The sequence below is a fragment of the Telopea speciosissima genome, chromosome 1 (assembly GCF_018873765.1).
Source record: "Telopea speciosissima isolate NSW1024214 ecotype Mountain lineage chromosome 1, Tspe_v1, whole genome shotgun sequence".
Classification (NCBI taxonomy): domain Eukaryota; kingdom Viridiplantae; phylum Streptophyta; class Magnoliopsida; order Proteales; family Proteaceae; genus Telopea; species Telopea speciosissima.
Genome location: NC_057916.1, coordinates 5,733,530 through 5,761,401, shown reverse-complemented (window position 1 = coordinate 5,761,401; position 27,872 = coordinate 5,733,530). Strand labels below are relative to the sequence as shown.

General features: G+C 37.8%; 1 protein-coding gene and 1 pseudogene across 3 annotated transcripts in view; both read right to left on the bottom strand.

The window, feature by feature from the left end:
* The window catches only part of LOC122646273, a 31,559-nt gene extending 5,520 nt beyond the window's left edge, over nt 1-26,039 (bottom strand). The window contains exons 1-6 of one of the 3 annotated variants that reach the window (XM_043839806.1): nt 25,803-26,039; nt 23,198-23,488; nt 22,843-22,939; nt 14,841-14,952; nt 14,230-14,320; nt 7,044-7,053 (exon numbers count right to left, since the gene is read on the bottom strand). In XM_043839806.1, coding sequence (XP_043695741.1) covers nt 14,242-14,320; nt 14,841-14,952; nt 22,843-22,939; nt 23,198-23,488; nt 25,803-25,826 — 603 coding nt within the window. In that variant the 5' untranslated portion in view covers nt 25,827-26,039 and the 3' untranslated portion in view covers nt 7,044-7,053; nt 14,230-14,241. Of the gene's footprint in view, nt 1-7,043; nt 7,054-14,064; nt 14,168-14,199; nt 14,321-14,840; nt 14,953-22,842; nt 22,940-23,197; nt 23,489-25,802 lie in introns of those variants that run through there. The other 2 variants (XM_043839799.1, XM_043839814.1) reach the window with 2 other exon arrangements.
* LOC122648047 lies at nt 1,566-11,732 on the bottom strand (annotated as a pseudogene).
* Nucleotides 26,040-27,872: the final 1,833 nt, after the last annotated feature.

Here is a 27,872-nt window from a genome sequence, read left to right as displayed (position 1 = left end):
TTAGTGGTACGCAGCTCATGGATTAGACCAACCAAGACACTCCATATATTGAGTGGTGAGTGTTCTATACTTGTATTTCCCTAACCTAATGTATGTTTTGATTGTTTTAATTGTATATTTACATTTCAGTAGCCAAATTATATGTAGTCAGTGGTTTTAGTAGGGCTAGTGTACAACAACATTCAGCATACACTAGCAAAACTGGGTCCAAACCACAACTACCATTTTTGGCTTTTTTTGGTGAAACTAATTCATGGAGTAGATGTAAAATGGTAAAAATAGGCTGCAAACAAACAAAAAAAAAATTTGGGCCTCAAAATCTAGGTTTCAATTGGCCCAGAAAAACCCCAGGTTTCGACCAAAACCTGGTCAAATCCGAGATATCTCGGTTTTGGCCAGGGCCGAAACAGGCCTCAAAACCGCAACCTTGATCCTTGGTTGAATGTTTATATCATTCAGAGCAATTTATGCTTCCAAACATTGGCCAACATGCACCAATAGGCTTGATGGTTGGAGAGCCATGCTGGAGGCCCCAGTCCCCCTTCCGACGGGTGATGATCCTTTGAAAGCACTGTACTGGTATAAAGTCTAAACAGAACTCACCAAGCCTAACGCAACCGCCAAACCTCAATTCACCAACAACTTACAAGACCCCTATCACAGAAAAGAAGAATTCGAACATAAAAGGCATGGGATTGAGACAACAAAGAGAACGGAAACAGTTGTCTGCAAGTTCGAGGGTAACAAATACTTGGCCACTTAACTGCAAGCAAAAACACAAGCTGGAAACAAGAAAGACAGGAAATAGATACAGAGACTGCTACTAATGAGAAAAATGGAGAAATGACATTTTGTTTCCGTTCCTATATATATTGGTCTGTGCAATTAAGAGTATCCCATCGAATTTGTTGATGCAATGTTTTCAGGTCGAGTTTTCAATAAAAAATTTAAGATAATTTTTTAGCTCCCAAAAGAATGCCAAATTTAGTCATTTCCAGATTATTTAAGGTTAGTTTCATGAAACATTTTATACGCATCTTGTGCAGAAGGGTAATGGGATTCATGCTGAGGTATCAATGCCTACAAAATGCTTCGAGATGTGTTGCAGGATTATCACTACTAACTTCCGTGTAGTATAATGGTTCAATTAACAAATTTCTTGAAGTAAGACGTGTTACTTTTTTCAACAAAAAAAAAAAAAAAAAAAGAGGCTTTCTTTGAATCTGACAAAATTATATAGTACTGAAGGAAAGAAGAAACTTGTCCTCTAAAATCCAGGTATGCAGTAGTATTTATTTTTTCTGTTGCTAATCCTATCAATCTAGCATATATCCAACATATCTTCCACTAGGATACTTATTTCAAGAAGAAAACTGCTAACACACCTGAGGAATAATGAGATAGAATTAGAGACAGTCAACTAATCCTAAGAGTTATAAACATGATAGTATTGCAACATAATTATACAAAACACAGATTTCCTCTCCAGAAGGAGCCCAAGCATAGCAATTTGAAGCACAAAATAATTTGAAAAGCCTATGAAGTTGAGATGAGAATACCTCTAATCAAAATGCATAAGGACCATCTGCATAAGGATTCAGGGACCCTTCTGAGAACAAATCACCTATATTTGAAGGGCGAGAATCACCACCTCCCTTAACTACCTGCAAATGCAAATAGATTTTCAGATTATAATGAAATCCAAGACAAGAAGCAAGTAACCCAAAACTGTTAAACAACTTGGTTAGCCAAGCTAAAGCACAGAATCCTAGGCTCTTCCACACCTTTATTGGGACTCCATCTGGGCCTAATGTCTTGCCTACTTTTATCTTTCATAGGGCTTCTTTTACATCAGACACCCTAATCCTGAGTATATATCCAATAGGCATGTGGTGTCTCGACAAAAGTAACGCAGCCCTCTAGAGCCTTGTTACTCGAGGAGCCTTCATTTAGTAGGCTGCAGAAGTACTCTTCCCAACGCTTCTTAATATCCTCATCCCTTATTAGAACTTTACTATCTCACTTTTAACACATCTTATAAGGTCAAAATCTCTACTTATCCTTTCTCTTTCTTTAGCTATATTTTAAAGACAGCTTTTTCTCCTTCCTTTGGGTTCAGATTGTTATACAGATCATTATATTTCTTTGCCCTTGCTTTCCCCACAATCTTTTTAGCCTCTTTCTTGCCAAAAAATGTGTTACAACATCCGCAATTCCACCCGAGTCAAAATTTACACCTCTCAGAAGTTGAGCTGGCAAATTAGTACTTTCAACCTAATCAGGTGGACTTCTGCTAGTTCAACCGATCGAGAAATTCTTCAGAATCTTCTCTACATCAGAATGACCCAACCTATGCATCCAGTATTTACAGACTCTACTTCAAGGTGTGAATCACTAGTGTTAAACTGTTATTAAGAGTTTATTATTTCAATGATTGATTCGGTTCCTTAATCTGTGATCTCCTTCAAGACTTGTTACTTTTCTCTCATTTTAGTGTCTGTAGCAGGTCTGATTGACCCTTTTTCTAAGTTTTCTCAAATCTGATTGCATTCTCTCTCTTATTGGCATACAAGAGTTCCATAAACCAGTACATTTTAAAGATAACCAAGTCCGGGTTGAAACAACAAGAACCATGTAATCAGCATCATTTGCTCTTATAACCATTATGCAGAACATCTAGCAGTACTGTACTCTTCTGATCATACTACAACAACAACACCAAGAACAACAAACTCAACCTTATCCCAACTCTTCTGATCATACTCAATGCATAAAATTCCTTTACGATAATACATGGCCTGCTTCATAAATTTTCAGGAAAGAAATTTATTACCTCATGTTATAGCCCTTCACATCTCTGTTTGTGTGTGTGTGTGTATGATGCAGTACAAGGCCAGCATAGGAGGAAGAAGGCCCAGCCCAATCAGGCCCCTATTTAAGCCCAATGACTTGTGTTAGAACCAGCCCATATAGGCCATCAACTTAAGTTATAGTCATGTCCATACTTGGGCCCATATGTTGTTAATACTTAAGCCCATATTCTGACCCATATGTAGCCACTGACCAACAGCTTTGGAGGAGATATTGTGACAGATTCTATGGGTCCATGTGATGCAGGTTCATCATAGATATTGGCTTATTTCTTTAGAAATAGGCCTAGGGTTGGGTTATATACATGTTGGGCCTTTGTTCCCAAGGGTTTTCTATGTATTAGGCCACTTTAATGAGCCCTAGGTTGCATACGGGATTAGCCCAATACTTATTTTATTTTTATGTTTTCTAAATGAACCGGTTCAAATTGGTTGCATCCAATTGGTTCAATTTAAGTGATCATGTGACTTGGTTAAGTGGTCATGTGATGTAAGTTGAACTTGATTAGGACTCTATAAGTCCAGTCATGTTTTGAGTCTATTTCCTTTAGTATTTTAGTTCCCTAGTCAATTTAAATTACCTAATAGGTTAGGGATAGGATTAGGCCATTCTTTTTTAGTGTCTAAGTCTATTTTTGAGTCTTCTATATAAGTTTATAAGGGAAGCCAGCATTGTACACGAATTTGATTAATGAAAAAAGCTTTTGTTTGTTGGCTGCCATTGTTGCTGTTCCTGTGCTCCTTGTGAGTGTGCATCCTTGTGGTTCTATCAAGGTGGAAAGGGACTGGTGGAATCCGGTTGACTCCTTACACCGTGACGGTTGGGAGGATCTTCTTCAAATTCGAAGGTGGCTTTATCCTTCACAACTATCGAAGCTTGCTGCCAGTGGAATCTTCAGTAAGTTTGACGCCAAAATTCTTCTTCTAATCCTCTAATCCTTTTCCCCAATTGATCCCCTTTATTTTTTGTTTGAATCCCATAAACCCTAACTCCATTAAGGCCCAAAACCTGCAACTCAATTCTGTCCAGAATTGCAGAATTTTAAAACTCATCCAAACCCTAACTTTTTTATACCATAATAGCCCTCTAGACCTGCCCATTAATACCTTATAAACCCCTTTCCCAATATCCAACCCTAACCCTAAGAATTGACATAAATCCTAGTGCTGTCCATTCGAACCAGCAACCCCTTTTGTTATTTGATCCTGTTGTTTGGCTCCTAGTAGGTCTCCTACCTATCTAGGACTACATTAATTGGTATCAGAGCTATGGCGGAAGGAAGCTCCAACCAAGCCTCGAAAGACCCACCTCCATTCGTTTTTAAAACCCGAGTTCGTCTACCCAATGGGAGCACAACCATATTAATTGTTGATGAGAGGCGATGTAACAACATTATTTCACAATCCGTGGTGGATATGTTGTCCCAATCAGGAGAGATTTGCATCATGCCTACAGGTAAAGTCTGTGTTGAATTTGGGTGTTCTTCATACCATGATGGTGCTTGGTGTCAGTCGGTACCACATTCAAAGAGTTTTATTGCAGTAGGTGGTGATTAGTTGGACGAGCAGCAAGGTTGGATTGAACCTGAAAACAACTCGTGTGTCCTACCTCATCGACACCGTCTATACCATTTATTTACTCTAAAAGGGTTACAACCAAAGGTGACCACATTGACTGTACAACCACAGGGACTGCCGAACATGTCAACTCAAACGCAAGTGGCGTCGACTGTGTTTGAAGTTTCACCAATGGCAGATGCACCAACAGAAGATCCTACTGAAGTGATCTATATTGAAGAAACCAATATAGATAAGGCTGAACCAGTAGAAGATGAAAAGCAGATTGAGAGCATTCCAAAGGAAAACAATGACCTTCAAGATGCTGCTCTTGAAGAGGTGGAGCTTGTGTCTCATGCATTAGATGAGAAGGTTGCTAACACTGAAGGCTTTATGGACGAGACAATGACAGTTGCTGCTGATTCACAGGCAAAACACATAGAGTTTGTTATGCCACCATGGTTCTTCGAAGAGAAAGCTCCACGCATTGAAGACTTTATCCCCAATGTTCCTGCCTCATCGAAATTTTGTTTGGGGATGGTCAAAGCTGCTGATCACATGTTGATTCCCCCTCATCATTGCAAAATTCGAGGACGAATTTTTTCAAGTTGGGGAGAGTTGATGCAGGTTCATTATAGATATTGGCTTATTTCTTTAGAAATAGGCCTAGGGTTGGGTTATATACATGTTGGGCCTTTGTTCCCAAGGGTTTTCTATGTATTAGGCCACTTTAATAAGCCCTAGGTTGCATACGGGATTAGCCCAATACTTATTTTATTTTTATGTTTTCTAATTAAACCGGTTCAAATTGGTTGCATCCAATTGGTTCAATTTAAGTGATCATGTGACTTGGTTAAGTGGTCATGTGATGTAAGTTGGGCTGGATTAGGACTCTATAAGTCCAGTCATGTTTTGAGTCTATTTCCTTTAGTATTTTAGTTTCCTAGTCAATTTAAATTACCTAATAGGTTAGGGATAGGATTAGGCCATTCTTTTTTAGTGTATTTTTGAGTCTTCTATATAAGTTTGTAAGGGAAGCCAGCATTGTACACGAATTTGATTAATGAAAAAAGCTTTTGTTTGTTGGCTGCCATTGTTGTTGTTCCTGTGCTCCTTGTGGTTCTATCAAGGTGGAAAGGGATTGGTGGAATCCGGTTGACTCCTTACGCCGTGACGGTTGGGAGGATCTTCTTCAAATTCGAAGGTGGCTTTATCCTTCACAACTATCGAAGCTTGCTGCCAGTGGAATCTTCAGTAAGTTTGACGCCAAAATTCTTCTTCTAATCCTCTAATCCTTTTCCCCAATTGATCCCCTTTATTTTTTGTTTGAATCCCATAAACCCTAACTCCATTAAGGCCCAAAACCTGCAACTCAATTCTGTCCAGAATTGCAGAATTTTAAAACTCATCCAAACCCTAACTTTTTTATACCATAATAGCCCTCTAGACCTGCCCATTAATACCCTATAAACCCCTTTCCCAATATCCAACCCTAACCCTAGGAATTGACCTAAATCCTAGTGCTGTCCATTCGAACCAGCAGCCCCTTTTGTTATTTGATCCTGTTGTTTGGCTCCTAGTAGGTCTCCTACCTATCTAGGACTACATTACCATGTTGCTGCCATATATGTGGGATATCTATTTAGTTACTATTTTTTGTACTAGCTTTAGTTGCTACAGAAACATAGGAGTTTCTATTTTGATGTTATGGCAAACTAAATCTTAGAGTAAGTTTCTATTTTTGTTAAGTTGTAAGCCACTTGTTAGCTAAGCTTTCCTTTTCTTGTACCATAAACTTTTACTTTTATAAATACAAGTAAAGAAACAGCCCTCCAACGATTTTAGCAGTCAAGTAATTGTGTCTTCGTCAATGGAGCAGTAGCCCTTGTGGTGAAACAAGAGCAACCCAAGGTGGTGAAGCCTACTGCATGCCTAGGTGGTGTATCCAGGTCATATCCTTCCCTCTTCCATTCTTTTGTGGGGCCAACAACAATGACGGAGCACCCCGAATAATCGACCCATTTACCAAGCAGAGTCTCGTGAAATCTTCTTTCTTTGACTTGTAAACTTCAGGAGTTGATTTAAAGTTCACTTCAGGAGTTGACTCTGTACTTCTCTCTTTATTATTTCTATAATCTCATTTATTACCTACTTTTATTCTGTTCAAAACTATTCTCAGTTACAGTCTGCGATTCCATCAAGCTTTCAATTCTGGTCTCAAACTTCAGTCATGATTTTAGGGCTATCTAGCCATCGAATGGACATCATCTTTCAGTGTTTCTTCACCCCTATTAGGCCTCCCTTTGACCAGGATTTGGAGATCTCTGAACTCCAGATCTGAAGTTGTTTCAGTTCAACTCTACTTTCTATTTTCTGTTGTCCTATTTTCTAATTCTGTCCCTTTTGAGTTTTCTGCATTTCTGTCCATTGGATCAATCCCATCTTTGGAGCACATAATCAAAAGAATCTACCCTTTACTTGCCTTGAATCCAGCCACATCCAAGTGCTTGATATTAAGTTATTTGGCTTCCTTCCATGTTAGCGTCTGAAACCTGTTAGCAGGTTTAATCAGAATGCATCTGTGTGTGTGTGTGTATCAGAATGCATCTCTGAGAGGAGAGAGAGATATGGAGGCATAGTATTAAACCTGATTTGAGTTCACTTCTTGATCCCCTTGTGGATTGTAACTCATTACTTTCCACAGCAATTGCAGCAAAGCCCTTTGCCTTTCTTCCTGTTATGTATTTACATTTTAATTGAGATAAGACATATATAATCAATTGATAATAGACCTAACTGGTATACCTTTGACTTCTGGAGATCAAGTTCCTCTTGCAGTTTTCTACATTCTTCTTCATGTTGACACCTCACAGCTTCTATCTGAACCTCGTGCTCTTCTCTCAGTAGCATGGTTTTCTAAATTTTGACAAACTTAATCAGTTAGCAATTGATTAAGGCTCCTGGATAATGATACTATCAGCATTTTAGATATGCTTACCTCCTCCAATTCAATTTCAGCATGAAGCTGGATTTGTTTCAGCTCTTCCTTGTGGTCCGCTCTAATACTCTGTTCTTTTTATCATGCTCCAGCAGGATACGGTTAATCTGCAAATTGAAGAAAGGTCATTCCTTTAAGTACTGACTTTTTTTATTTAAGAAGGGAAACTTTAGCAATTAAAAACACTGATGTACAACAGTATCTGAGTGTTGACAGAACATGCACAAAGATTATAATTTAGGAATGTGCTACATGAACAAAATATGCGACAGTGTAACCCTGTGAAGTGTGAAAGATGTTTGGTCTGCAACTAAGTGCATTTTGTACATATAGACCTACTAAAATCAAAGTCACAACAACCAATTTAAAAGTTTGAAAATTTAAAACTCATTAATTTGCTGATGTACATGGATAATATAAGTTAAATAAACATAAATAAAAATAAGTTCAAGTCTGGATTTATGGATGTTGCATTAACATGTCTAGTAGAGTTTTAAGAGAAAATCTTAAAATTTCTAGTTATTTATTTTCATCAAGCATGGAGTCACATAGTTTTTCTTCTTCTAATATTAATAAAAAGCATATTTATTCACAGATGGGGATTGACAATAATTGTAAAAGCAGTTACAAGTGTGAAACCATCTCTGCATGTATCATATAGATGAAGATGCCTATCAAAATAATCAAAAATTAAAGAATTATGCTCTCGTAAGTCCACATTTAAGTTAGTCCAACAGTAACTGCAAGTGGAGAAATTCTGTCCCTTTGCAAGTACAGTAATTTTAAGGTACGGACTGAAAGTTAAAAAAAAAACCCGAAATCATAACACAAGAAGCAAAGTCAGGTATTACAATGTGGGAATTGTAAACTCACAGAACATGTTAAGTTACAAACATGAACTTATATTAGAGGACAGAAATCATTGATCATCTATCATTCACAGGAAATACGAATATCATGAACATAGAAGAAAGAAAGATCAATTTGGTCAACTTTATATTTGAGCCACCAATCTTAAACCATACCAGAACATGTTCCTCCTGAACACGCATCAAATATTGCTTCGATTCTTCTTTGCTCTCTGTTAATTTCTGATCACATTTTCTTTCTATTTCTTCAATGAATCTGTCTGCCTGAAGGTCAGCACGTATCAGGTGAATAAATAATAGGCAAACCATAACAGATAACCTTTAAACACTCAAACCTTTTCCTTTTCATGATTAACAATCTCCAGCTTTTCCACTTCGTACTTCCTCCGGATGTCATTAATTTCCTAATCACATTCCTCTTAGCATCAAACAAAAGGGGACTGTGTAACCATTAGGAGCTTGATGTAATCTGAATGGTTACAAACATAAAACCTGGTCATTCCTCTCAGATATTTCCTTCAAATGCTTTGACAGCTCTAATTGTTTACTTTCCAGCATCAGATCATATTGCTTTTTTGCTTCTACAAGTTTGCTTTCAGCCACTGCTAGCTGTGATTGAATCTGCAATAACATTGGTTGGTTGTTAAATACTCAGTCAGCTTTCATAACATAATAACACCAATTAATCCAACTGTTACTATAACCTTTTCTTTTTTACCTTCTAACTGTAACTCTCTGTCCCTGAATTGCAGGAGATGCTGGTCCTTCTCTTTTGAACTGTCATGAAGATGACTTGTTTCTCGAGGGAATCCTCAAGTTCCAAATGCTTACCGATCTCTTTCTCAAGAGCTTCAATTTTGTCTGCTTTCTCTTGTAGCTTTTCCTGTGACATCTCTTGAATATCTTGGTTCTCAGAATCTAATGTTGAAATTTTCAGAAACAAATCTAGCTACAAAATTCAGTCAAACAGATTTAGAATAGAAAAGTAACATTCTACAATTTATCCTTGAATCAGCGAACAAATATTTCAAACCATTTTGTTTTCAGATTGATTTGTAGCCTCTGGAAGATTCTTAATTTTCTCCTCTAACTTGGTTATCAACATCTCCAACTCAGTCTTCTTTCAAACAAGAGTTTTTGTATTGGACTCCAACCTCTGAATTTTCTCTTCAGCCAGATGACATTCCTCAGCATGCTGCACCATTGCAAATTCTTGAACCTTTTGCAGCTCAAGAACCTTATCATTGAGACATTCATTGACTGATTGTAAGGAATCTTTTTCCGAGATAACATGGAGAAATTGACCATGGAGTCGATCAAATTGGCATTGAGCATGCTTGGCAGCCAAGTCTTTCTCTTTCTTGGACAACTTGTAGCAAGTATCAAATGATGAATTTAGCAGGACAACATTGTTTGAAACAGTCAGACTTTGTTTATCCAATTCAATTAACATTGCCCTTAATCCATGAAGAAGGTCTTCAAGACTTTCTATCTTTTGACCCGATATAAGAAGCTTTTTAGCAAATTCTCCATTGCCAAAATGAAGAGCATTCTTTTCTTTCTCCATTTTTTCCTGAACGGATCTCAAGCCATTGCAGATATCTTCTTTTTAACTTATATGAAGATGCATCCCCTTCAACTGATAATTAAGACCATCAACATCCAACTTTTCAGCAGCAAGCGTTTCTTCTAATTGTTTGACCACAGAATCTGGAGTCAAAGAACGTGTTTAAGAAACACATAATGTTGAACCTGTACCATTCCTTTCTACTCTCAAAAAACAGTCAAAGTTTTCAAGACTTGTCAATCTGCAATTACTAGAATGCTTTCAATTAAATTTATTTTAAAACTTTTCACCGTAAAAGCAGCAGAAGGGAGAAGGAAAAGAAGCAGACCAAGTTGACTGCAGGATTTCTCACCATTTGGTTGGTGAGAAATTTTTTAATCTCTAGCAAAGATACAGATACCTTTTTCCTTTATGAGATCGGTGGCTCTACAATGTTCATCCCTATAAGTTTTCTCCATTTCTTCTTTCTCAACTCTGAGTTCCATAAGCTATTGCTCCTCTACCAAAAAATCAAGCATGTTACAAGAATTAAACGTAAAATGGGTACCAAACTGCCACATTAATAGTAGTTTCTGACCTGATAGCAAGTTCAGCAACCTTTTGCAAGGAAATGAAACAGATCAAACAAAATGAAAATCTTCACAAAAGAATAATTTGATAAGGAATTACTTACTGTTTCTAATAGTTTGCTCAGATGACTCCAATTTCTCAGACAGATCATTAATCCCAAGATTCAAAATGTCAAAAGCTTTTGAACATGCAGACAGTTTGTCTTCAAATAATTTCTTATCTTGCTCAGCTGTAGATGCAGTTTATGAATGGTTAAGACTCTGAATGTGCAAAAGCAAACAATGTAAGAATCAGAAGGCACCCACCATCCTGAATCTGACCAGCTAACTGCTGTAGAGTTTCAGTGAGCTGATCACATAAAGTCTTTGTAGAAGATAATTTCAACTCAATTCCTTTCCAAAACTTAGCATCTTCACTCTGCTTCAGCGACAGCATTGCATTTTCATTGATCGCTTTTTGTAACTTCCCCTCTAGTAGATTAGAAATGCTCGGCTGATTTTTTCAGCTTTGAGTTCTACATAATTAGCCAAAATGAACATATGTACAACTGAAAACATCTAAAGTGACAGATGAATAAATTATTTTTAAAAGGAAGAAAATGATATGCAACCCGAAGTGTTGAAGAGAACATTCAACATTGAGCATGAAAGAAAACGATGGAACTTGAACCTCGGTAACTCTGATCAGATAAAGAAAAGGGGAAATTCAATAGTGAACCTAGCAGATAGTAAATGAACAAGCAGTTGAAATTAAAGGAAAATGTTTTTTAAAAATCAATTAATTTAGGCAACTACATCTATACAAGAAAAATAATGCAAATAATGTTTTGGAGAACAAACTAAAATATAGAGCCGGAGCCAACCCTGAAGTGAAAGGAAAAGATGACATAAGCTTCTACGAAAAGTACGCACCATAAAATGTGTGATATCCGAACAATTATCCACTAGTTTAAGGCAAATAGATGAGTGAATTCATTTCACCGCCGTTTGAAGATCAGTTTTCATGGAGGCTTGTGCGTTAGCCAATTTCTCTGGAAATGAACAAATCAAGAAAGATTTAATTGAAAGATTTAGAGTTCCTCGGCAATAACCTGCAGTGCGCTTCAATTAGCGAAGCCTGCGATGAAAATTAATCAGATTGCCACCGCGAAGATGCCGACTGCCGAGAAGGTCTTCACGGCTCCTGAAACTGATCCTGATAACGATCAGAGCTGATCTAAGCTCTTCATCCCTGAAAACCCTAGCTTATTCATCATGACTTCACGGAAATCTAGCGAAGGTCTGCTCTGAAGATACCTGCATTCCGATGCCAAACCAATTGAAATAAATTGGGCGCCAAACCCTCTATTTCTAGGATCGGAGACGCGCGTGCCTCACTGGAAGCGGTTGGCTTGATACCTACGCTACCCTTTTCTTTTTCTTTTTTTTTTTAGGTTAAAAACGCTATCCCTCATTCTTTTTAAAAATTACGATAACACCACTTCTTAAGTTCTTTTACCAAATGGACTATGGAGGACGGTTTAAGGTATCGGATATGGGTTCGGGATCGATCTCGGCCAATACCAATTAGGAGCGCTCTGAATTGGTTTGGATCGGACAAAAATTCCCATTCTTTTTAATAAAATCAGATTTATTAATTTTTTACCCTTGGGTATTAGTAGTGTCATACCACTGGATCGGTAACCGATCTGTCAATATAGTAGTGTCATTATTTTTTTAAGATGATTTTACCCTATCATTGCACCGATTTGGAATTGAAGTGGAATGCCTCTCAAGCATGATTTGAGGATTAGGCAATTCGTATTGATATTGGTGGAGATTGATACCAATTATTGACCAATCTATATCGGTAAGTCAATACAAACCAAGGGTAAAAATGTTTTTTAAAAAATTCTGATTTTTTAAAGAATACAGGGGTTAATTTGTCTGATACATACCGGTACAACCAGGTCTAGATCGATATCGGTATCGATCAAGATCAATACTAAGTACTAAAACTTTGCTCTCTAGAGACTTGAACCATTACCAGATCGGTGATACAATACCATTACCCTTGGTTTGTATTGTTACACCGATACAACAGACTCGAGAGTGCACCTTTCTTTGTGCAGTTTATCGGCACATACTAAGCCAAACTCCTGCAAATTGTCATGTGCCAGTTCAATTTTTCAATTTCACATGTTGTTTATGTCATCCTCTATTCATGATTAATATTAGACATGTGTTTAATTGATACCATGTCTTTTTCATTCAATAGTTGGAATTGACATAAAAACAGGAAGAAAGTTGAAAAATGCCAATGGATAGGCCATTGAGATTCTGAATTAGTTGTTTGACACAGTTGGAAACATTTCACTTAAAAAATACCAACGAGAGATCTTATCACATGTTTAGTCACATCATTCTTCATTCCACTCCACCAGTAATGCATTTTTAGGTCCTTTACATTTTCGTACTACCAGGTTGGACTGAATAAGGGGAACTGTGGGGACAAAGGTGCAATGCCCTTGGTTTCTTATTTTCTACCAATGCTTCGAGTTTCTACATGGAGAAACAGAAGGGGTTAATCCTTTTATCTGCTCCATTTCCTGGTCAGATCCATTTTTCCAAGTTCCTCTAATAAAGGGGGCAGAAATGACCACCCTACCCCTGTCTGAACACACTGCCCAGGTAAGATCCACACCCCTCTATTAGAGAAACTTGGGGAAATAATGCAGGAAAGAAATGGAACAGATAAAAATACATAGGCAATCTAATGAGTATAGCTGGACGCATATTGAGTGAATTAGCATCGTGCGCAGATACCGTTTTATCTATTTGTTAAAAGAAAGCACAGCTATTCATTCCCTGAACGGAGGTATTACACCCGAAGAGGTAAAAAAATTTCTAAGGGAATTGAGAAATCCAATCTTTTTTGAGAACCTAATCAAGCAAGTCTTGCTAGAGAAATGAGAAGCCATGGCTTCAGTATCATCTTTAAAGGATTGGATAACAGATAGCAATCATCTTCAACTACTTGTTGGATCTGCCAAACCTAAGAGAAGCATTGCGAAGCCAGTGACTCAATCACCTCTGCATTGCATTTGGCCACAGCCTTGCACCTGCACACAATTATGCCTATCCTCGCACAACTTTAAGTTAATTTCCATCAAAATTAACTTTGAAATGGCCAAGAGATGGTGGAGGCCATGATGATTAGAAGCAGATAGGTTTTAATCATTCTCAAATATGTCAAGCTCAAGTAAACCCACTAACATTCATGATGAACATTGATAGTAATCACACCAGACTAATGATATTGGAGCTCCATTAGATTTTGCACTGCTTCATGAAACTAACATACTTTTCACTGTGAACTATCGTGAAACTACTCTCTCTCTCTCTCTCTTTTACACACACACATATCTATCAGAACTTTTGATGTTCCATGCTATAATCTAGGAAAAGAAAAGTACGGGGAAAATCCATGTAGATGCTGAGTGGAGACACTTCTACGATCTTGATTTTGCATACATACATGGAGGGTGTGACTAGTAAATGGTAAACTCTACATTAAGAACGAGATGAAAAAATGGTATCGAACCCATATTCCTGAACATCAACCTCGGATGACAAAAAATAGAATCAATGGTAAGGCCATAAAAAAACGATTTAATTTATGACAAACATTCAAGTGTTACAGAACAGAGGTCACTGACTCAAAATGTGAATATGTACATGAAATGGCACGTGCACATCTACACCCCTCCCCCCCCCCCCCCCAACACACACACACACACACACACACACAAACAAACATGAGCAACAACCACTAGGCATGAACTAGCCCATCACCAATTTGTTTCACTCTAAGTGTCAAGTATATCAACAACAGTGTTCCCATGCTCGACCTGTAACAGATTTTTAAAAAATGTAAAAAAGACATTCATAAGTGAAAGTGAAAAAAAGAAAACAAAGATACGATAAGAACAATATTTAATTACAGAAATAAGATAGTAGCATCTCAATGGTCTAAAGGCAATCTGTCTTTGCTGTAACTGTCGTCCAGAAGGGTATATAGACATAGGAGATTGAACAAATTTTTTGCTTGCTCCTAATATGGTTGCCATATTAATAATTCTTTAAGCTTCCAGTAAGAGGCAACATATCTAGCAATACATTAAAAAACCTTGCTTGTACAAGAAGATTTAAAATGGAAGATTTATATCTAAAAGAGAAGTTTAGCTGGATAAGTATAACAATATCATCAAGCACTTAATACATCTTACCTTACAAATTAAATTTCATGCAATATAAAACCACAAGAGCACTGGCTTTTGAAGGTCTGATGTAGTATAAAAACTGAAACGAGCATGACTTCATCTCATAGTGTACACATTCAGTTTAAGTAATGATGGACTGGAATCTTACAGTACTGAGGAAAAGACAACCACTTTTCTTGAGTCTAGTGAGGCTGTGCGCTTATATCGCCGCCATCTGCTATTAGTTGTATCATGAGCTCCCTCAGTCACTGATTTGTCTGCTGATGAATGCAGGAAATAAATAAAAAGAAAAAGATGATAATATAGGTAATTAGCTGTTGCAAGAGGGGGAAAAAAAAAGATATAAGTGCAAATTAAGATTGGAAAACTAACAACGATCAAAACAGAAATTTACAACACTTACTATATAAAGCAAGAACATTAACCCTTTCCCCTCCAAGAACCTTTTTAATCTCTTTTATTTGTTCATTGATTTAGGGGCCATTGCTAAGAGCAATGGTAAACAGTTCGGGCTGCCCGGGTTCAAGTCTCGAGAGTGGCAACTTTGCCCAAAAATGCCAAAGGTTAGGATTGACTCCAAACTCAGCCCCCCAGGATCCCGTATAGGTGGGACCAGCAGTGAGTAATGGCCATTTTTTATTTGTTCACTGGTTTCTTAAGTAACACTTTTAGTTGTATGTAACTGCTTATATCGTTGTGAGCATATATATATATATATACACACACTTTTGCACATTCTTACTGAAGTTTACTTTTCCTTCTTTTTGTCATAAGAAAATTTGTCTTTTGAATCTCATGAAGGAAACATGTGAATGCGTGTGATATGAATGTGCACATAAATACATGTAATCTGAATCTTCTATCTCAAATTTATGATTCAAAATTAAATTAGCCAAAACGTTTTACGCTTCGCCCATGCAATTGTCATTTGAATATTTGAACCCAGCCCTGAACTTTTTGCCATGCTTCCTTTTTTGCCACACTATGATTCAAAATCTGCTTCATGTTGAGCGTGGTCAAGATGTTAACTTTTACGAATCCTCACTAAGAACATAGAAGACCAATAAAATTTGATGTCAATTGAATATTGCTAAGAACATACTCAAAATCTGTATGCTTTCTTGTTCAAGTGTAGGGGTTGACTTTCAATGTATTAGGGATCTGTTTTTTATTGTATTTTTGTATATTATATATATATTTTTTATTTTATTTTATTATTATTATTTTTTTTGGTGTGTCAGGTTAGGCAGCCGACACCGTATTATATATTTAGCCAATCCACTTTTGCATGGATCCTTTTATGAGTGATATATTTTTATTATTTAGGTTTTATGTCCTCTATTGTGCGACCTAATGCTAGGGCATCCCTTGTAAGCGACATCCGCAATGGAGTCCGTATGCGGCGACAAGTAGTCAAGGGCTCTCATAACGGGGTCATGTGCGGGTTAAGAAGCTAATCTAAAAGCATAGGATTACATTAGCATCTTGGAATATTGGTTCTGTAACGGGTAAGAGTCTAGAACTGATTGATGTTACGAGGAGAAGGATTAATATTGCATATATTCAAGAGAATAAGTGGTCATGGGTTCGAGTCTGGAAACAACCTCTCTATGAAAGCAGGGGTAAGGCTGCATACATTATGACCCTCCCCAGACCACGCAGTAGTGGTAGCCTCATGCACTGAGTACGCCCTTTATATTCAAGAGACTAGATGGAAGGGTAAAAAAGCTTAGGAGTTGGACAACTTTGAACTGTGGTATACGGGGGATCAAAATAATTGAAGTGCAGTGGGCATAGTGTGGGCATAGTAGTGGATAAAGTTCTAAAGAATGATGCGGTGGATATTAAAAAACTTGGAGATAGTATTATATCTATCAAACTTGTGCTGGAGAAAGAGGTAGTCAATATTATTAGTGTCTACACACCCCAAGTAGGATTGACAAAAGTAGTAAGCTACAATTCTGGGAACACATGGATGGATTAGTACAATGTTTTAGTCAAGGAGAAACGATTATTATAGGGTGTGATCTGAATGGACATGTTGGGAGAGAACGAATAGGCTATAAAGGCGTTCATGGAGGTTATGGATTTGGAGAGAGGAATGAGGAGAGTATCTCAGTTTTGGATTCAGCCAATCCACTTTTGCATGGATCCTTTTTTAAGTGTATGAATGGATGGAAAGAAGACACCACTTGTCGTAGGTATATACATAAAATTAGGGTTTTTGAAGTAAAAGAAGCCCTAAGAAAGATTAAAATAGCCAAGGCTCAGCGAGCTATCGAAAATATCTCGGTTTCGTGAAGTCTTGAGACGAGACGGTAGGCAATACAGGATTTGTGCAAGATCTTGGTATCCCGCTGAGATCTCGTGGTATATCTCGATCTCAGTTCGACCGACCAAACCAAAGCTATAAAAGGCACCCTCTCGGCGAGATTTCAACCTAAACTCGAAATCTTGCCTCTTGCTCTGTTGTGAAGGAAAAACACTTGGAGGTGAGGGTTTTGGTGCTTTTTTCTTTGTTGTAAATCTCACCTCAACTGAAGATTAAAGCTTGGAGAATCAAGATTGAACTTTCAACATCAAGAGAGGGAGCTGCATTGCATCTCAAGAACAGTTTTAGGTAAAAAAAAAAAAAAAAATACTTCTCAAAAACTATTTTTTTCATAGAAACATGATCAATACTTGTTTGTTGACTATGTAGTTTTGTATGTAATTCAATGTCCACCGATCTATAGATATAGCTCGTTTCAGTACTAGCTACTCTCAAATGGTAGGACTTGTCACACACTAACAGTTGTATTTGTTTATTCTATGTCTCTTTCCAAGTTTCTAACAATTATTAACAAACCGTCAAACCATCACCATGTATGATTATTAATATGATGCCTAATGCTGTAATGATTTATGGTTTGATGTTTTTAATTCCTAATGCTTAATTAAGTTGTTTTACACCTCCACTTTAATTATATGTGTTATAAAAATTGTGTGGAATAGCCTAGGGTAGAGCTCACCTACGCTGTAGACTACCAACCTAGGGTCTGAAGTCAAAGTACCATTTTTTGTTTGAATTTGTAAAAATTAATGTTTCCATTGTGTTTAGAAGGCCTCAAACAGGGTGGTAATGTAGTCCTAGAATAGGAATTAATCCCACTAGGAACCAAGTAGAACCAAGCTTAGGGTAAGCCTGCTGTTTAGGGCTGATTAGGGGTCGTTTTAGGGCAAAATTAGGGTTTAGGATGGGAATTTGGGAATGGGGTTTATAGGGTTTTAATCTGCAGGTTTAGAGGGTCATTATGGTATAAAAATATCTGGATTTGAATAAGTTTTAATTTCCTGCAGAAATTAGGGTTAGGTTTCGGGTTTTGTAAATAAGGTAAACAACTAAAATTATGGTTTAAAGTAGGATTTAGGGGCAGGGGTTAAGGTCGACTGTTAGAGGGGCTAGGGGGAAGATTCGGTTGCAATATGGAAGGTTTCTGATGGCTGAATGTGTCCCAGCAGAAAATTAGGGTTTTTAGGGTCAATGGAGAAGAGGGATCTTAGGGTTTGGATGGACAGAATGGGCAGCAGCTAGGGTCGAGCGGAGATGGTGATGAGGGGAAGTTATGGTCCAAATCTGATCAGATTCCAATGGAGGAGCAGATCTGAATCAGAGTTTAGAGTCTTCTAGGGTTTATGAAAATAGGACAGAAGAGAAAAGGAATTGATTGGGGAAGGGAAGAAAGGATAAACAGAAAATAATAAATTCAAACTCACTCTCGAATCCTCTAACAGCAGTTTGAATGGTTGAAGGATGAAGCCACCTTCGAAGAAATAAGATCCTCCCAGCCGTCACGGCGTAAGGAGTCAACCGGATTCCACCAGTCCCTTTCCACCTTGATAGAACCACAAGGATGCCCACTCAACAGAGCAACACTCAACAGAGCAGGGCAGCAACTATGGCAGCAAACAAAAAGCTTTTCATTAATCAAATTCCTGTTTAAGGCTTTGCCCCCTTACAACCTTATATAAAAGACTCAAAAATAGACTTTTACTCTAAAAAGGAAAGCCCTAACCCAATTCCTAACCTATTAGGTAACTTAAACTGACTAGGAAACTAAAATAGACTCAAAATAGAGTCCTAATGACTTAAAAACAACTTAAACTACTTAAAATAAAGAAGATTCCCTACTAGCCAATAGGATATAAGAACCTCTTAGCCAATAGGATCACTTCACTTAAATTAGACCAATTGAACCAATTGGATGCAACCAATTTAAACCGGTTCAATTAAAAATATAAAAATAGACTAAATATTGGGCTAATCCCGTATGCAACCAATGTACCCCTCTTTTAGGCCCATAAAAGTGGCCTATTACATAGAAAACCCATGGGATCAAAGGCCCAATATACATATAACCCAACCATAGACTTATTTCTAAAGAAATAAGCCCATTTTGGTGACGAATCTGCATCAGGTGGATGTCAAGTTTCAGGACCTATCTTGGCCATATGGCCACCGAAACCCACCTACCGAGTCAACATGGGAAAAAACATACCAACTTGCAGAGATCTCAGTTTCGCGGCCTGGCAAAACCAGGGGCGAAACCGAGACCTAAAACCTTGAAAACAACAATGCCACCGGTTTCATCTGCACTGACTGCAAGGCAAGCTTGTACCCAGACGTCTTCCACTCCAGCCTTTCTCGCTACGCCAACATTGTCCAGCAAAACCCCAGCAAGGCTCACGTGTATTGCCATTGCTGTGAGCTTATCAAGGGGTTGTCGCATTGCTGCTTACATATTGAACCTCTCTTGCCAACCCAATTCAGCGGAGTTCGATCAGGTAACCACCATGGTTCTAAAGGACTGCTCGAGCATCTTCGGTGATGCAATTGATCTATACCCTCTCATGTGGAAAAGCATCTCTCAGGGACAACCTCTCACAGATTGGTGGACAAGGCTTCTCAGGGTTAATCTTCTGCAACAACCCAGAAGGCTATGAGTCATCGCCCCTCAATTATGGAGACAATTACGTGAGAACCACTACGTATACGCTAGCCACTTTCTTTCCCAAATCCTTTTTTGAGCAGTTCAAGAGAGTTGCTAACATATACTTCCTCATTGTTGGCTGCTTGTCCTTCACACCTCTTGCTCCTTACTCAGCTGTCAGTTCCATTATCCCTCTTATTATTGTAATTAGGGTTAGCATGGTCAAAGAAGCCATCGAAGATTGGAGGCATAAGAAGCAAGTGTATATATATCCTTCTTCTTGTCTTTTCTTTAGTCCTATGCTAGTGCTCCTGGATTAGTAGATTGGTATGATGTGTGCTTGACATAATTTCTCAAACCAGATGATTAAGTCATCTGAGCTCAAATTAATTGCTTTAAGCCTTTAAGAAGTTACCTTCGTGTTTGCTTCTTTTTCTAGTGTTAAATTTTCAGCTATATGATTATATCAATCCATCGTTAACATTTGAGTAGGCAAGCCACCTTTGAATGACCTTCATCTTGTAAAGAATCAAGTCATGACCATGTTTTTTAGTATTCATTATTAACTTTGTTCCTTGGCTAGTTGTTCCATGTGTTTATTGTTTGTTTTGTCAAAATATTTACAGGACATTGAGGTAAACAATCGAAAGGTGGATACATCATGGTGATGGAAGTTTTGATAATACGGAGTGGAGGAACCTGAGAGTCTGGAGAAATAGTGAAGGTGGAGAAGGATAACTTATTTCCTGCTGACCATCTCTTGCTTTCATCCAATTATAAGGATGTCATTTGGTATGTTTAGACCATGAACCCTGATGGGGAGAAGAATTTGAAACTGAAACAGGCACTGGATGCTTCAGGTTTGCTAGAAGAGGTTAACTTCCATGATTTCAACCCTGTTATCCTTTGCCAAACACCAGCTCTAAGGAAGTCTCTCGTGTTTCCATTTTGATTGATTATCAATGGACCTTCTCGATTTCCTCCATGAAGTAAGGCAAAAGGAGAGCACAGAGAGAATGATTACAATAAACACACCCACAGCTATCCCAATTAAAACCTAAACCTTGAGATCGAAAAATGTATTTTTCTTGGATGGTTCAGCACTTACATGTAATATGACAATGATGGTCGCAGGGGTGAAAGGCAGTTCGTCGGGCATCGTCTGTTGTCGCCTAGAGTTAGAACGCTGGTTGCCAGGGTGAGACGGAGGTGATCAGTTGTCACCGGAGTGTAGGGACGCAGCAAAGTTAGTTGCAGGGTTCAGCTTCTTCGTATGGGAATAAGGGTTTTGGTAGTTTTGGATGAATGGGTAGAATAGGTAGTTCACTAGGATAAAGGGTATTACTATCTTTAAAAAAGTTTGACCCATATGACATCACTATTTAACAACGACCGACTAACGGAGTGGGTACGGTTGTAATTAATTTTCAAAAGCAGGGGAGGTTTGTGTAATTTCAGAAGGGGATGATTTTAATATTAGGTACTTGTACAGGGGAGGGGAGTGTAATTTTCCCTAAAATCAAAGGTCAAGATCGTGGTGAGATCTCAAGAATCTCGAGAATCTCGAGCTTATCTAGACGAAACCATATACGAAATGTTAAATATACAAGGTCTCGAATAACTCAACCGAGATTTCAGTATCATCTCGCCGAAATGCTACACACCCCCTTATAAAAAGGCCAAGTCTCGACCAGAATTCAAAATTTCGAAATAGAACTTGAGTTACTCAATAGAAAAAATGGGTTTTTTGGCTAGAGAAGAGGGGAAACCTTTGTTTCTTGCTTTTTAGCCACATCATCACTCAATACAACTAGGATACACTACTGGGGGTTGCCACATCACTACGAAGAGCTCGATTGCTGCCCATTGTTGAAGATTTGGCTACATTCTACTATTTCAGGTAAAGTTACTATTCACAAAAGCTATTTTTTGGAAGAAAAAAAATTATGATAAATACTTGTTGTATGGGAGTAGATTCTTTATATGTTACACACCGGAGGCCGATCTACGACTTCACGGTGGACTCGAGCCAGCACATCATAGTTCATATCAGTAGGTAGTCACTTGTTGGGAGTTGGGACTTGGGACGTGGAAGACTTGGGTGTCTATGACTTATCTATTATTGTTCACTGTACTTGGGACTTGGGAGAATGGTGTCTATGACTTATATATTATTGTTTACTATAGTTTGTAGTAGAACCTTTAAGTCTTTAACTATTTCTTATATAATTATTCAATATTATGTGTCTTATCCATTATTGCATAATTTACTTGTTTTACTTGCCAATTATGTCTCATATCACTCAAACAATGTGTAGAATAGATAATATCGCATTAAGGATTCGACGTTTACTGCCAACCAAGGGTGCAAATCCAAAACACCAAATTGGGGTTTGTTTTTTTTTTTTTTTTTCAATTTGAAGATTTAAATATGTTTATTAAGCCTAAAACAAGATTGCCTCAAAGTTTCAGAGCCAACTATGGCCATTTGCCCACCAAAACATCATTCCAAAACCTAAAAAAAGAAAAGAAAAGAAAAGAAACCTCACCGATCTCGAGATCTCGGCCATCTCGACCTGGTCGAGACGAGTTTTTGAACCTTGCCTAAAATCAATGGCAATTCACAAAACCCTACCAACCCTTATTAGACCAAAATCCTGGTTTAGGCCGGGTTCGCCTCAGTCTGGGTTTTCAGATCAGGTCGTGCTGATCCAGCCATGAAAATAACACTGCATTAGCTTGAATATAAATTGCATTGTAAGTTCAATCCCCTTACCCATGAAGTAGTGACTTGTTTCAGATGATGACTTGGTCAGTCAAAAAAAGGCAAAAAACTAATATTGCTCTTTTAGTAAGTTTATATTACCACACACATGAAATCATATGCATTCCTACGGTATGCAAAAGAAGAAGGTGACCATTAATTGTTAAAATCGAGAAAATAAAGGGTGGGAGAGGATTCTCTGAGCAACCATCATAGAGGAGCGCCAATGAGGTGCAACAGAATGGTTTCGTACATAGGAGAGCAACAAGGTCATTCCATATATGAGGAGGGGAGAGAGAGAGAGAGGGTGTTAACATACCCTCCCCTGGCGGATCAGAGGACCTTTTCCCATAAAGGTTACAACGGTGTTCACAAATAACTCAAGTATTAGGTAGTTTCTGAACTTGCTTACATACCTCTTGAACTGGGCTTCAGTAAAATAGGGTTATGATTCAGTAAAAGCTGCATGATTTTGCCACCTATTTGTATGCTAATCTTTCTCTGAGACGTACTCTGCAATTGCAAACCAGTTGGAAGGTATAAGTGTTTGCAGGATTAGAAGCAGAGGAGAACAGGGATGCACATCAGTTAGACCATAACAATAGTCTATCAATGACAAAATTTAATGCCCTTCGTACATCTATCAATGACAAAATTTAATGCCCTTGGTAGACTATCCTTGTCCATCCAATGACCTACGATTTACTTTCAATATAAAGAGCTTGTAACCATTTTATGGGACACATATAAGGTGAAGAATGATGCACATACAGTTAGAGCACTCTCAGTTTTTATTGAGCAATGAGCAGTTTTTTCTTCTGTTTTAGGCTTTGACAAATTTTTCTCCTCGACATCTATATCCACACTGCATGATGAACATCTATCTGCACTTTCCATCTGAAAACTGACAGAGGTCATGTCATTCCAATCATTATCCAAGCCTGATTTGCTTTCAGATGCATATGGAACTTCTAAGAAGCTCAATAAAGAAAATTGTGAGGGCAACTGGGGATTAGTGTTCCCTCTTTCAGAAATCACTGAAATGCTGTAGACGTCTTGATCCTGCACCAACGAAAAATATTGGAAGCTCAAAGATATATCAATTTCAAACAATTAATAAAGAAGCACTTTAAGTGCATATATGGTATACTGACATGCACAATATCACTCACTTCACTACACCATCCTCACCCTCACTGTACTCGCTTCACATCTCACTTGCATTAGAGATACACACACACGTTCATCACTTCCTTTCCATTCACTCACTTATCTTTTGTCAGTAATTTGTTACATATTTCTAGAAAACTTCTAAAAGATCAGTTAACCAACTGGAGATCTCTAGATTTTTTTTCCTCTTTCTGAAAAGTTTTTAACCATTGTGTCAGTGCTGATTCTGAACAAATGATTCCCATTAGAAAATATCCTAAATTCCAAACTCAGCTCACAGACATTCCCAGAAGAAGCATAGACAAGCAGGGTTTTTCCCAAATAGATTGAGAACCAAAAAGTTCTGAAACTTACTCAGCTCTCAGACATTCCTAAGTGGGGTGACAGTCATGTCTGATGCTGATGCACAACCATTTCAGCTGAGATGCTTCATTATGCAATGTCACAATATGAGAATAACATGTTGTTTTCACTGGCTCTAAGGGACCAAATGTGATGCTTGACAAGTCCAAGATAGGATAAGTGAAACTAGACTTCCAGGAAGAGTTCACTATAAAAACTAGTTATGGCATTTTAACTATCCCAACCAGCACTGAAATTGGCACCAAACTAGAGCTTCATAGCATTGTATGAAGGGAAGAACTTGAATACCTGTCAGGTCTAATTGAGAAATACATTGCAGTGTTATTGAACAAATTTCCTTGAGGAATTGATACAAAGATCTGGTCGCGGAATTATATAGTACTGTTGAAAGATGACAAAGAAATGGGTCACGTAATAAATGAATCCACAGATTCCAGGCCAACAAATTTGTGAATACCCCCAATAATATTTCTACAGATAAACACACACAGAGATTTAGAGAGAGAGAGAGGGCTCAGGACTCCATTTAAATACTAGACCCACACATTCATAACTAACTAATACACATATATGGCATGACATATCTCACGAACCAACATGGGCATCAATTAATATCTAAATGTATCTTCTATAGAGACGAATGGCTTGCAATAACATTGCCCATGCACAAATGGGAGACAAGTATACAAAATTAATTAATCCAAAACGAAATATTAACAAATTGAAGTTTCAAGTTCAATTGAGGGAAATATTGAAGCCACAAACATAAGATAAACTGATGAATAAACTATATAGTCTATAGACAGAACAAAGAAGACTGACCACTGTAACACCTCATTCCCCCCAACCCCACCACTCATAGAGAAAATAATTCTTCTTTTTTTTAAACCTACCCAAGGATATAACGTAAATCAGTTCCTATAATTTCAGTAAAGAAATAATATAAAATGGGCATTTTGTTGCTGACGCAGTGAAAACTTCCAACAGATTTTCTAAAAAGAGCTTAAAAGTTTATTTTTCCCATACATGTAAGTGGACGAGAGAGATTTTTCCTCCCTGTACAAATTTTATGGAAATTATGATGGAAAATTTTAAAAAAAAACATAGAGGATATGGCAGCATTAATTAACAGACCATGTGTTAGTCAAACCAGAAGATAGTCTTCTTCCGAGTTGCCCTAACTTTTAAAAAGAATCAGAGACAGCAAAGCAATCTTTGGAAAGCTTCTGTTATGGCAAGATCTCTGTTTAATTCAAGATGACTGTGGAACTGTCTTCGAAAATTGACAATGCTAAGTTGCCCCCATCTCAGTCGCAAAATTTTACTGGCTACTTGAACCATCATTTGGTGCCAGCATGGCGTGGGCCAACTTATAAGCTGTTCAGAGAAGCCTCCATATGGCCAAGAAACTCCTTATAAAGCGATTTGAGTTCTATGGCAAATTCTTACTCCAATGCGATTCGTTTAAAATGTATTTACCAGTCAGCACAAACACACGCGAGCACGCATTGTTTCACTATCCACGATTGAACCTCGGCCTCAACCAAGTTTAGTGTCCGGCTTCATTGCATTGTGTGTACATGAACTCACTCAGTCCCACTTCATTGAAACCCTAAAAGTAAATCCCAGCTCTGAAGAACAGCAAAAACAAAAGAGTACTTTATTCTAAAAATCTCTTCCCTAAACCCCTACTAAAAGCCATGATGAAGAACGGATTGCATCCAGACAGAGCAACAGAATCAAAGTAAACACCAAACAAAGCCGACAAGAGTGTCTGAGGCTAAAAAAACTCAAATACGAAATACTAAGAACATTAAAAGTAGAAGAAAGAAAGAAATCTCACCTCTTCGCACGGAGCTCCCGCCATGCGAAAGAGAACAGAGAAGTTCAACTGAGTTAGTTTAGAAATGTGAGATCAGAGAACACCTTAGCTTAGTTTGTACATTATTTACAGGGAAACCATGAAGGATCGGAGGAAAGGTTTCATCTGAAAAATAAGGAGCAGAAGGAGGATCCAGAGAAAACCAGAAACATTGATCGCTGCTGACCGTGAGGCGTTGATTCGAACGTTACGTTGGAAGAAGCATTTTCACAGGCGCGTGAGTGACACTTGACAAAAACCCACTTCTTGTGAGTTGTGACTCCACAGTAAAATACCTCCCCTGAAGCTTGCCTTAATTATATTTTCATCCGTGAGGTTAGGAAAATTTCACATACCACCCATGCTTTATAAACTACTTAACAAAAATACCCAGTCCATTAATCGGTGATTGAAAATGTTAAAATTGTGTTTTAATTGATCAAATTGCCCTCATCTTTCCCAAATTGTTTGGAGAGTGAAAAAATAATTCAAGAAGAACACGATGAGATTAGAAGAGCTAAGCAAGAATGGATTGAATTGAGACGATTAAACTAGATATTTAAAGAGAGGATTCAATACTGTATTGAGATAAGACTCAAACCAAATAACTTAGAACTGAAATAAGCAAAATTCAATCCAACTAGGAAAACCAGAGTCGATGGAAATTTAGGGTTCCTTGCAGATTCGTACCATAACTGTAAAGATCAACATCAACCAGTAGAGAGTAGAAGATTGTTCAATAGATTCAGATTCAGGAGAACAAGTTTCTTCCCTTTAGCGATAGTTGAAAGGGTGATGGATTGAGGCATCTAAAAATGACTGCATTGCACCCATGTAATGATGGAAGTTTCAAACGGCCCGAGGCGATTATGTGTCTAGATATAGTTGCCACACCTAGTGCACAATCGGGTAGATACATTAACTTACCGTTGGTATCACCAATTCACCATAAAAATTTCCATGAAAAAAAAAACTTCGAAAATGCAGATGTTTGAAAACCTAAGGGCCAAGGGACTCTCTTTCGTTCCATGTTGAATCTTTATCGCGATTCGGGATCGTAACATGTACGAAAGCTTGTTTTTGTCCATTTGTTCCAAATTTTTTGCATGTGAAGCTGAAAGCGAAAGGTTTATTTCATGATAAAGGAAAAAAGAAACAAAAAAAAAAAAAAAAAAGGCGAAGACCCTTGCTACAGAGAAGTCTATCAAACTGATCAAACAGTTGGAAAGGCAAAAGCAAAGTCACGGGTGTCTCCGTGTACATGAGTATATGACCCACTTGGGTCCTTGAAAGCGAACCTTATCGTACGCAGGTAACCTGTGATTCTGTGAAGTATGATCTCTCTCTCTTCTCTCTCTTCTCTCTCTTCTCTCTCTCTCTTCAATTTCTTCAATTTCATCTAATAGAGAGGAGGGGGAATGACCATCCTACCCCCTGCCCGAACACACTGCCTGGGTGGGATATCTCCCTCTATTAATGAAGAATTTGACGGGCAGGCAAATTGATATGATAATTTTCCCTATAGGATCTGTCAAAAACTTAAAACTCATGAAGTATTCACATTGAAGGTGATATCATATTGATCATATCATGACCGATATTGATACCTGGTCGCTAATGTACTTGTAGTCTCGATACCAAGAGGGTAAATTAATGGTCTAAAAACCAAGGTATTGTTAATTTGAGAATCAAAATGACCGGATTTGTGTGATACGACCAATTCATATCAGTATCAATATCGATCGAGACCATTCGGTATTGATACTGATACTCGATACCTAAGACGAAGGGTGTCAAAAGTCTATTCGGTGCAATTTTGGTTGGGCTAAACCAGTTTCGGTATGTTATTAAGCCAGCCCGAACCCAAACTGTGGAAAGTTTTGGTTTTGGTCGAGTTCGGTTTCTTATAGTTTTTTATACTATTAGGTTCGGTCCGATTTTGGTTTTACACGTATATATAAGGAAATTAATGGGATTTTTTTTTAGGTTTTCAGTTTCTTATTAGATTACTATATCTTTCTTATGTTTTTTTATCAATGTCGATAATTTTTC